This window comes from Heterodontus francisci, chromosome 3, assembly GCF_036365525.1.
Source record: "Heterodontus francisci isolate sHetFra1 chromosome 3, sHetFra1.hap1, whole genome shotgun sequence".
Lineage (NCBI taxonomy): Eukaryota > Metazoa > Chordata > Chondrichthyes > Heterodontiformes > Heterodontidae > Heterodontus > Heterodontus francisci.
Window position 1 is genome coordinate 161,433,569 of NC_090373.1, and position 12,326 is coordinate 161,445,894.

The 12,326-nt window shown below is 42.8% G+C and overlaps 1 protein-coding gene across 2 annotated transcripts in view; it reads left to right on the forward strand.

Annotated features, from left to right (window-relative positions):
- Positions 1–12,326, forward strand: part of cep57l1 (centrosomal protein 57, like 1) — a 95,132-nt gene that overhangs the window by 20,155 nt on the left and 62,651 nt on the right. The window contains exons 4-5 of one of the 2 annotated variants that reach the window (XM_068027195.1): positions 1,139–1,349; positions 3,223–3,344. The exons of the other annotated variant lie outside the window; for it this stretch is intronic. Of the exons in view, the coding sequence (XP_067883296.1) occupies positions 1,139–1,349; positions 3,223–3,344 (333 nt within the window). The remainder of the gene's footprint in view (positions 1–1,138; positions 1,350–3,222; positions 3,345–12,326) is intronic. 2 annotated transcript variants of the gene reach the window in all.

Below are 12,326 nucleotides of genomic sequence, written 5' to 3' on the forward strand. Positions count from 1 at the left end.
ACTTGTACTTTAGAATTAGAATTAGAACATTACAGCGCAGTACAGGCCCTTTGGCCCTCGATGTTGCACCGACCTGTGAAACCATCTGACCTACACTATTCCATTTTCATCCATATGTCTATCCAATGACCACTTAAATGCCCTTAAAGTTGGCGAGTCTACTACTGTTGCAGGCAGGGCGTTCCACACCCGTACTACTCTCTGAGTAAAGAAACTACCTCTGACATCTGTCCTATATCTATCACCCCTCAACTTAAAGCTATGTCCCCTCGTGTTTGCCATCACCATCTGAGGAAAAAGACTCTCACTATCCACCCTATCTAACCCTCTGATTATCTTATATGTCTCTATTAAGTCACCTCTCCTCCTCCTTCTCTCCAACGAAAACAACATCAAGTCCCTCAGCCTTTCCTCATAAGACCTTCCCTCCATACCAGGCAACATCCTAGTAAATCTCCTCTGCACCCTTTCCAAAGCTTCCACATCCTTCCGATAATGCGGTGACCAGAACTGCACGCAATACTCCAGGTGCTGCCTCACCAGAGTTTTGTACAGCTGCAGCATGACCTCGTGGCTCCGAAACTCGATCCCCCTACTAATAAAAGCTAACACACCATATGCCTTCTTAACAGCCCTATTAACCTGGGTAGCAACTTTCAGGGATTTATGTACCTGGACACCAAGATCTCTCTGTTCATCTACACTACCAAGAATCTTCCCATTAGCCCAGTACTCTGCATTCCTGTTACTCCTTCCAAAGTGAATCACCTCACACTTTTCCACATTAACCTCCATTTGCCATCTCTCAGCCCAGCTCTGCAGCCTATCTATGTCCCTCTGTACCCTACAACATCCTTCGGCACTATCCACAACTCCACCGACCTTCGTGTCATCCGCAAATTTACTAACCCACCCTTGTACACCCTCTTCCAGGTCATTTATAAAAATGACAAACAGCAGTGGCCCCAAAACAGATCCTTGCGGTACACCACTAGTAACTAAACTCCAGAATGAACATTTGCCATCAACCACCACCCTCTGTCTTCTTTCAGCTAGCCAATTTCTGATCCAAAGCTCTAAATCACCTTATCCTTGCTACTTTAGTTAGGTCACAACTTTTTTTCTACTTTGAATCCAGATCGTGGGAATGACACTCCTTGACCTACGAAGCTCAACCATTTCTCGCCAGACCTGTTGGACACTGGCCTTTGGAATCTTCTGCCCATTCATTGGAAAAAGAGCATCCCTCCATGCCCTCACCTCTTTCACTAGGACCTCCAAAGAGCTGTCAGGGAACTGGGAGCTTGTTTCTGATTCACAATCACCACTTTGCTGCAGTCCAGTAAAAGGTAGCAATCTCCAAGAAGTGAATGCAACCTCCCTTTAAGAGGTACATTCAAGCTTTAAATAGGTCTCTGGAGATGCACTGGAAATCCAGCCCCTCCAAGTGGGTGGTCTGCCCATTCCCTAGGCAATTGATTGGGTAGCCCACCAATTGGCTGAAAATGAGGCCCCGCAGTTAAAATCAATATGGTGTGACAGTAATGATGTAAGGTGAGCTTGCCATTCACTGCCACCCCCTCAATCACCTGCCTGAAACCATGTGCCAGTTAAAATTGCCCCCAATTGCAGCTGTACAGAACTTTAGTTAGGCCACACTTAGAATATTGCGTGCAATTCTGGTCGCCACACTACCAGAAGGACGTGGAGGCTTTGGAGAGGGTACAGAAGAGGTTTACCAGGATGTTGCCTGGTCTGGAGGGCATTAGCTATGAGGAGAGGTTGGATAAACTCGGATTGTTTTCACTGGAACGACGGAGGTGGAGGGGTGACATGATAGAGGTTTACAAAGTTATAAGCGGCATGGACAGAGTGGATAGTCAGAAGCTTTTTCCCAGGGTGGAAGAGTCAGTTACTAGGGGACATAGGTTTAAGGTGAGAGGGGCAAAGTTTAGAGGGGATGTGAGAGGCAAGTTCTTAACACAGAGGGTGGTGAGTGCCTGGAACTTGTTGCCGGGGGAGGTGGTGGAAGCAGGTACCATAGAGACGTTTAAGAGGCATCTTGACAAAAACATTTATTGCCCATCCTTAATTGCCCTTGAGAGAATAATGGATAATAATGCTGATTATAATGGATGAATGCTTATCACATTTTACGACATCTGCATGCTATTTTAATGCAGGCATTAACTTGTTTTGTTTTAAATGGGTTAACATCTTACTTAAAATGGTCAAATGTGTTGGGAATGCAGCGGAAATGCCGGCCCTCCATTTTAACCGCCAAGCAGCCCTACAAGGGTTAATGGATAAAATCAAAAGATGCAGGCACTTAAAGCTAAGTATCACAAAAGGGGACAGAAAATGCCATCTCTGTTGCTCCATCTGTTATTTCTCTAAAAAAAAAACCACAAAGGCGGTGTCTCATCAACAAACCATTGTGCCAATATTGTAAACGTACCAAATCACTAGACAACATTAGGGGAGTTATGGAGGTTCAATGGTAATGTTACTAGGGCTAGTAATCCAGAGGCCACAGCTAGTGTCCTGAGGACATGGGTTCATATCCCACCATAGCAGTTGGTGGTATTTAAGTTCAACTAATTAAGCTTCTCTCAGTGATAGTTTCATGACACCATCATTGATTGTTGTAAAAATCCATCTGGTTCGCTAATGTCCTTTACGGAAGGAAATCTGCTGTCCTTACCTGGTTTGGCCTATGTGTGACTCCAAACACACAGCAATGTGGTTGACTCTTAACTGCTCTCTGAAATGGCCTAGCAAGCCACTCAGTTGTCAGGGCAATTAGAGATGGGCCACAAATGCTGGCCTTGCCAGAAATGCCCATATCCCATAAATGCCCATATCCCATGAAAGAATAAAAAACCTTTAATCCAAATCTGCTGTGCAACTAATTGTTGACAGAAAACATGAGGGAAAAAAAAAAAACGGAGAAAACAGAATTGAAGCAGATTACTTTTTTTAGACCTTAAAACTTTCCAGTTCGAATTTCAAACAAGATGTGACATAATTTCATAAATTAGGATATCTGTCTAATCAGAGTTGATAACTAGCTGTCAAAGTTAAGGTTTATTCAGTCTCAGCACTCATGATGAATGGTAAGAAAAAAATTAAAAGTAAAATCATATGCTGGGCCATGATACAAAGGAAACAATGAGGATTAATGGAGTATTTCTGAAGCTCTGATTCTCATGGTTTCTTTAGATCCATTTGTTCATCTCCCAACTACTTCAGACAACTGTTCACTCCTGCAGATACAGTTAGAATATATCATGAATGCATTGGAAAATGGAGACACTGAAAAGAACATTGTGTTAGAGAAAGAGGTGAGGAATATGAAATTTGTTGAGTTGTGCGTTTTCCTTATTTTGAAAGATTTAATGATTTTATGACCAATAAACTTAAAAATGTAATGTAATTGTTATACTGTAGCAAAACTTCTACAGCTTATAAAATCTTGCACTCACAATGTTATTACGTACAGTCTGTAATGTACTACACTTAAGTATCAGCCGAAATTATGTATTCAAGTTGCTGGAGTAGAACTTCTGACTAAAAAAGGCGAGAATACAACCACTGAGCTAATGCTGTCATCCCTTCTAAGATTGGCTCCTTTGTCACAGCATCAATTTTTAAAGTTCTCTGAGGAAGCGCCTTGGGACCTTTTTCTACGTAAAAAGGTGCCATATAAATGCTGGTTGCCATTGCAAAAAATGGCTCTAAATTCTTCACACCAGAATTTTTAAATACGTGAGATTGATCATTAATTTCTATTAAACACAGCATCAAATCATTCACAAAATCGAATTATGTGAAAGATTAACAAAAAGCAAAAGTAGCAAAATGTTCCTACCTCAGTCGCAAGAAGTGTTCTAAAGAAGTCATTCAAAGCAAAATACTGCGGATGCTGGAAATCTGAAATAAAAATAGGAAATGCTCAGCAGGTCTGGCAGCATCTGTGGAGGAAAAAAAAGCAGAGTTACCGTTTCAGCTCAGTGACCCTTCTTCGGGTTTTTTTCAGCAGCAAGAAGTTCCCGTGGAGCTGCGGGTCCTGTCCAGCAGTGGCGCTGTGCTTCGAGGAAGTGGGTATTTTAAATGACCGACAGTTGGCGGGACCATCTTGTACTTTCTTTGCTGCTCGTTGTTAAATTCCGCCCCAGGCCGGTGGGCGGGAGAGACGGCGGTTGCTAGGTTACAGAGGCACCCCCCCCACCCCCCCACGACTTTATGAGGGAGGGTGGGCAGCTGGAGCTTGGGCCAGGGCAGAGATTTCTACCATCTGCTTTTCTCTGCAAGGGGAGAAATACTTTGTGCTGAAAATATTTATAAAGCCTCTGCGCTCCTCTATGCGATGGGTGGAGTCCGATGAGCCACCGGATTGAGCCAGTGTTGAAGCTGGGAGGAGGAGCGAGCAGCGACTGGAGGGACTTTTAAAACTCGACCGCCCAAACCTGTGCGTCCGTAGAAACCAAACACAGAACAACACCCCAGGCAGTTGGTGGAATGCCTTAATTTTATTTCATTTGGTTTTATATTTTTATATGTATTTCTGTCCAATTATTTGTTTTCCTTCTGGTCTTATTTTCAGCACAGATTGAGAACTAAAACCAGGTTTGTATATATTTGTCTTTCTGGGTGAATGTATGAACTGAAGTTCCGTTATAATGGTCAGTTCTGCCGGTTTAGGTTTCTTTTCTAGTCGGTTGTGATTTCTGAGTCCTGGTTCAGTTTTGAGGGGTTTTATTTGTAGATGTCGCCAAATAAGCTGCGGAATCTGTTGTGTGAGCAGGCTGCTGAAGTTGGGATGATTTTGATTTTGTTTTTAAATGCCCTTGTTGACATGTCATTGCTTTGAGGTCTGACTCCACTACTCGACATCAGTTGTGTTCCAAGATAGCCTGCCAGCTGCACTCTGCACAAATTTAATATTCTCACAGGTTTCACCAGTGAACTAAAATAAGGTCAAAGTTACCTTAACCAGCCCTGAACCTTTGCACTCATTAAATTAATGGAATGAAGGGTAATCGTAGTTAGGAGCCTGCAAAATTTTAGACCGCATTCCTTTTGCAGAAAAATATCGATGATAAAATCGCGTAGTCAAGGAATTTGGAATGTATTTAAAGATTATGTGACAATGTTTGTATCATGATGGCCAAACTGTTGAGTTGGTGGAGTAACAGACCAGACACCCTGAGAGGGGGAGGTAAGTAATATTTTTAACTTTAATAGTATGAGGAACTGGATACTGTTTTTTTCTCCGACTCCACCTGTAGTGTGTTTCATTCTCCCGGATAACGTATCGTGCTCTCACTGCAATGGATCTGATCCAACTCTGTAGTCGTGAGACTGCCAAATGTCACCAGAAATGACTGCTTTTGGATTAGTAATGTACCAGCACCACCTTCCTTCATAGTAGTGACTCCTGCTGAGATATGCTGCCATCAGTGTTCAAAGTCAAACTGGGCCTTATTAAAATGGATATGTGTGTGTGCATGAAATAGGTTGGTGGGGGTAATCATATGCATGCAACACAGGAACTAATTGTGTACGTGTGGAAAAGGGCCCCTTACTTATTAGCGATGTGGTTCTTTTTTCAAATTCACACTTTTAAAAAAAAAATTCATTTTGTGCCAGCATAATTGCCCTAAGTGGCTGGAGTCACATGCAGGCCAGACCAGGTAAGGACGGCAGATTTCCGAACTTAAAGGAAGGACGTTAAAGGACACATGTGAACCAGATGGGTTTTTACAACAATCGACTGGTTTCATGGTCACCATTAGACCAGCTTTTAATTCCAGATTTATTAATGGAATTCAAATTTCACCATCTGCCGTGGTGGGATTTGAACCCATGCCCTCAGAGCATTAGCATTACTAGATTACTAGTCTAGTAACATTACACAATGCCACCGCCTTCCCTTGTTCAATTCGCACCTTTTTCAACTTTCACACATGGATATTTCTTTAAAAATCCATCGCCTTTCTGTCTGTGTTCAAATATCGCAATTATCAAATCGTTACAAAACCAGAAGCAAAATGCCGCAGATGCTGGAAATCTGAAATAAAACCAGAAGATGTTAGAAATATTAAGCAGGTCAGGCAGCGCCTGGAGAAAGAAACTGAGTAAACAGTTCAGGTTGATGACTTTTCATCAGAACTGAATTTGTTGTAAGAATCTCAAAACCAGATTGTCCAAATCAAAGCCTAATTAGTACCTTATTCAAGAGACCATTATCCAGCAATGCACCAAGGCTCCTTACATAGCACCTTCCAAACCCATGACCTCTACCACCTAGAAAGACGAGGGTAGCAGTTGCTTGGAAACACCACCACCTGCAAGTTCCCCTCCAAGCCACACGCCATCCTGACTTGGAAATTTATCGCCGTTCCTTCTCTGTCACTGGGTCAAAATCCTGGAACTCCCTTCCTAACAGCACTGTGGGTGTACCTAGCCCACATGGACTGCAGTGGTTCAAGAAGGCAGCTCACCACTACCTTCTCAAGGGCAATTGGGGATGAGCAATAAATGCTGGCATAGCCAGCGATGCCCACATCCCATAAATGAATAAAAAAAAGTGTGTGGAGGCAGTGAGTGTTGGTAGGTTATTGTATTGTGGGAGCATATCACAAACATCTGTTAGTGTCCGGGTTTGCACAATTTCGAGCTGAACCATTTGGATTGCGATCAGCAGTGGGAATCGTAACAGTACTAAATGCTTGTTCAGTTCTCTAACCAGGGACATTGTGGCAAATTGCAGGTGCTATCTGCAACAGCTCACTCAGTGGAGATCAGGGACCAATCCTAGGACCTTAAGGTCTATATGTTTCAGTGCCGCAATTGGTTGCCATAGTGGTTCTGCCTCCTTTCATGTGGGTTTAGAATGGTATATACAAGTGTGTATTTTTTACATATAATATATATTCATGCATTGTCTTGGAATCTGGGTTACATCTAGGCAGATGGGGATATATGTTCATTACTGTCCAGTCTGCTGCTCTTAACCATTGCACCTGTCTCATTCCCTAAGGATTAACATCCCCTCTCGCTTCCCACTTAACTTTCTCCAATCACACCTTTTCTGTGAGACTCATTCCCATCCCTTTGGTCCCACCCTTTCCAACTGCTGTCCTTTCAGCTACTTTTGCTGGCCCCAGTGTTTTGATTTTTAAAAATGGAATTTACTGTTCAGGCGCTATCCCTCTTTTCAAAACTGTCATCATCACCCCATCCTCAGGTGTGACCCATTTGTTTGCTTCAACTGCCATCCAATGACTAATCTCTCATTGTCGAACTTCACTTTCCAGCTACATGCTTAACTCTTAAATAAAAGCAAAATACTGCGGATGCTGGAAATCTGAAACAAAAACAAGAAATGCTGGATTCACTCAGCAGGTCTGGCAGCATCTGTGGAAAGAGAAGCAGAGTTAACGTTTCGGGTCAGTGACCCTTCTTCGGAAGAAGGGTCACTGACCCGAAACGTTAACTCTGCTTCTCTTTCCACAGATGCTGCCAGACCTGCTGAGTGAATCCAGCATTTCTTGTTTTTGTTACATGCTTAACTCTTTCCCAATTCAGTGAATTCCTTTATTCCTGTATCCTCACTGCCTAAAGCACAAGACTTGGTCACCACGAATATTCTCTCTTACCTGTGACTTCTTCAATATTCTGCTTGCTAACCTCCATATGCTCCAAATCTCAAAACTCTACTATACACATCCCTGAGCTAATCCCTGTTCACCACTTGCTTGATGACCTCATTGCCTCCAAGTTCTCTTTTCCCTGCCCTTAGCATGCCCGGGATTTTTAAGAACTTGCTGGATTTGCGCATTAATTGACCATTAAACTCACCACCGGAAGTTAGAGCTGGAACTTAACAGCACAAGCTTTTAATGTTATTAGTGGCAATGATGATCAACCTCTAGCTCAGAATGAACAATTTAAATTGTTCAATCTCGTTCCTGCATGTAGTAAATTGTTAGAGCTTTTTTTTTAAAATGGCAAATTTTACATTTTCACTTTTTTTTTTGGTCTTTTTTAAAATCCAATCTTTATTTCTCATTCTGTACCTCATTTTACTCAAACTCACCCACACTAATGCACCCTGCTAAGTAGGGACAGGAAAAGGACACTCAGCCTCTCTAGCCTGTTCTGCCATTCAGTGAGATCATGGCTGATTTGCAGTCTAACTCCATTTACCTGCCTTAGCTTTAATACCTTTGGCGAAAAAAAAAATCTCTCATTTAAAATTATGAATTGAACTAGCATCTACTGCTTTTTGTGACAGGTGGATTTCAACGTAATGTTGAATTCTCTGTCAGTTTTGCCCACTCACTTAATCTATCCAATGTTTCTTTGTAATTTTACAGTCCCATCTACACTACTTACTATGCCAGTAATCTTTATCAGCAAACTTAGATATATGGCTTTCTATTGTTATCTAAGTCTTTCGTATACTGAATAGTTGAAACCCCAGAACAGATCCTTGAGGGTCACTGCTAGGGACTTCTTTACAATTTGAGTAGATACTACTCCGTCATCTTCTGTTTAAACAATCTAACCAGGTCAATAATTTTCTTTCAAGCCCATGTGCTTTACTTTTAGCTAACAGTCTCTTATAGAAACAGAAAAATAGGAGCAGAGTAGGCCATTCGGCCCTTCGAGCCTGCTCCACCATTCAATACAATCATGGCTGATCATCCAAACTCAGTAACCTGTTCCCGCTTTCTCCCCGTATCCCTTTGATCCCATTAGCCCCAAGAACTATATCTAACTCTTTCCTGAATATATTTAATGATTTGGCCTCAACTGCTTTCCGTGGTAGAGAATTCCACAGGTTCACCACTCTCTGGGTGAAGAAATCTCTCCTCATCTCAGTCCTAAATGGCTTACCCCTTATCCTTAGACTGTGACCCCTGGTCCTGGACTTCCTTGCCATTGGGAAGATCTGTGCTGCATCTAGTCTGCCCAGTCCTGTTAGGATTTTGTAGGATTCTGTGCGATCACCGCTCATTCTTCTAAACTATAGCGAATACAAGCCTAATCGATCCAATCTCTCTTCATACGTCAGTCCATCCATCCCAGGAGTCAGTCTGGTGAACCTTCGCTGCACTCCCTCCATAGCAAGAACGTTCTTCCTCAGATGAGGAGACCAAAACTGCACACAATACTCCAGATGTGGTCTCACCAAGGCCTTGTATAATTGCAGCAAGACATCCTTGCTCCTGTACTTGAATTCTCTCGCTATGAAGGCCAACATACCATTTGCCGCCTAAATTGCCTGTTGCACCTGCGTGCTTACTTTCAACGACTGTTGCACAAGGACACCCAGGTCTTGCTGCACCTCCCTCTTTCCCAATCTATCGCCGTTCAGGTAATAATCTGCCTTTCTGTTTTTTGCTACCAAAGTGGATAACCTCACATTTATCCACATTATACTGCATCTGTCATGTATTTGCCCACTCACTCAACCCGTCCACATCACACTGGAGCTTCTCTGCATCCTCCTCACAGCTCACACTCCCACCCAGCTTTGTGTCGTCTGCAAACTTGGATATATTACATTTCATTCCCTCATCTATATCACTAATATAGTGAATAACTGGGGTCCTAGCACTGATCCCTGCGGTACCCCACTAGTCACTGCCTGCCACTCGGAAAAATACCTGTTTATTCCTACTCTTTGTTTCCTGTCTGCCAACCAGTTCTCTATCCATGTCAGTAGCTTACTCCCAATCCCATGTGCTTTAATTTTGCATGCTAATCTCATGTGAGACCTTATTGAAACCTTTCTGTAGGTCCAAATACACCACATCCACTGTTTCTCCCTTTATCTGTTCCCTTATCTAGTTACATCCTCAAAAAATTCCAGTAGATTTGTCAAGTATGATTTCCCTTTCGTAAATCCATGTTGATTTTGTCCGATCCTGTCATTGTTTTCCAAGTGCTCTGCTATTACATCTTTTATAATGGACTCTAGCATTTTCCCCACTACTGATGTCAGGTTTACCGGTCAATGCTTCCCTGTTTTCTCTCTACCTCCTTTTTAAATAGTGGGGTTACATTAGCTACCCTCCAATCCATTGGAACTGTTCCAGAGTCTATAGAATTTTGGAAAATGACCAGCAATGCATCTACTATTTCTAGGGCCACTTCCTTAAGAACTCTTGGATGTAGATTATCAGGCCCTGGGGATTTATCGGCCTTCAATCCCATAATTTCCCTGCTAATACTAATTTTATACAGTTCCTCCTTCTCACTAGACCCTATGTTCTGCAACATTTCTGGGAGGTAATTTGTGTCCTCCTTTGTGAAGACAGAACCAAAGTATGTATTTAATTGGGCTGCCATTTCTTTGTTCCCCATTATAAATTCCCCCGTTTCTGACTGTAAGGGACCCACATTTGTCTTCACTAATCTTTTTCTCTTCACATATCTATAGAAGCTTTTACAGTCAGTTTTTATGTTCTCTGCAAGCTTACTCTCATACTCTATTTTCCCCTTCTTAATCAATTCCTTTGTCCTCCTTTGCTGAATTCTAAACTGCTCCCAATCCTCAAGTTTGCTGCTTGTTCTGGCCATTTTATATTTCTCCTCCTTGGATCTAATACTATCCCTAATTTCTTTTGTAAGCCACGGTTGAGCCACCCTTCCTGTTTCATTTTTGCGCCAGACAGGAATGAACAATTGTTGTAATTCATCCATGCGCTCTTTAAATGCTAGCCATTGCCTAGCCACTGTCAACCCTTTAAGCAATGTTCCCCAATCTATCATAGCCAACTTGTGCCTCATACCTTCATTGTTTCTTTTGTTTAGATTCAGAACCCTAGTCTCGGAATCAACTCTCTCACTCTCCATCTTAATGAAGAATTCTAGCATGTTATGGTCACTCTTCCCCAAGGGATCCCACACAACTAGATTGTTAACTAATCCTTTCTCATTACACGATACCCAGTCTAGGATGGCCTTTTCTCTAGTTGGTTATGTGGAACCTTATCGATTGTATTCTGGAAGTTGATATAAATTACATCCATAGACATTCCCCTATCTACTACTTTTTAGTTACTTCCTCAAAAAAATTCAAATAGGTTTGTTGGACATGACCTACCCTTTACAAATCCAAAAGCAAAATACCGCAGATGCTGGAAATCAGAAATAAAAACTGAAAATGCTGGAAATAGCGGGTTTGGCAGCATCTGTGGAGCGAGAAACTAAGGTCGATGACTTGTTGGCTCTCTCTCTAATCAGCTCAAATTTCTTTTAAGTGCTCAGTCACTTTGTTCTTAATTATAGATTCCAATAACTTCCTTGTAACAGATGTTAGGCAAACTGGCCGATAACTTGCTGGTTTCTGTTACATAACTTTCTTTAAAATAATGGAGTTACATTAGTAATTTTCCAATCTCTAAAGGGACAATTCCTGAATCGGGAGCGCTTTGGAAAATTATAAAGTACCGGCTATTTCCTCACCTACTTTCTTTAAAATTGAGGTGGAAACCATCAGGTCCTGTGGATCTCTGTCTTTAGTGCTATTATGTTTGTCGAATACTGTTTTCTTGCTTCTGTTAACTTTAGTGAGTTCCGGTTCATGATTTGTTATTAGTTCTCCTGGAATGTTGGGTATATGACCCTCTTCCTCTAATGTGAAGACTGATGCAAAGTCAACTAGTCTTTCATTTCCTTATTTTCATTTGCAATATTACCTGCATCTGTTTTTCAAGGACACACATCATCCTTGAATACCCTTTGTCTTCAAATATAATGGTTACAAACTGTGGGCTGAACTTTATGCAGCTAGCAGGGGTTGCGACACTGGGCCTGAAAGGTGAGGAGAACCCTGCCTCTACCTTTTGGGGATCCCCGGCTGCATTTAATGGACCTCAGGCAATTAACTGCCTGACGCCGGGGCTCCCCATCCTTTTAAGGGCTGGCAGCTCAGCAGTCCCAGCAGCAGCGCTGGGCATGTTGCCACTGCTGGAACTGCAGTAGGACCAAGAGTAATGCTGGAGCCCTGGAGAGGTGGTAAGTGCGGGCGAGCTTGCTGGGGCCTGTCAAGCAGGCACTGGCGAAGGGTTGGGTGGCGTGGGGGGTGCTGTTGGCTTAGGGGTGGCCTCCATGGGCCACAGATTGCCCAAGCAGGAGGCCGCCTGGTATTATTGGGAGACTTCCTCACGTGGCAGAGGCCCCAATTTCCGCCCACACCCTGCCCCCAACCCTTGCCATTGGTGGCGGGATGAGGCCCTTAAGTGGCCCCCGACTAACTTGAATGGCATCAGGAAGGGAACGGGCGCTCTACCCCCAACCCCCCCCCT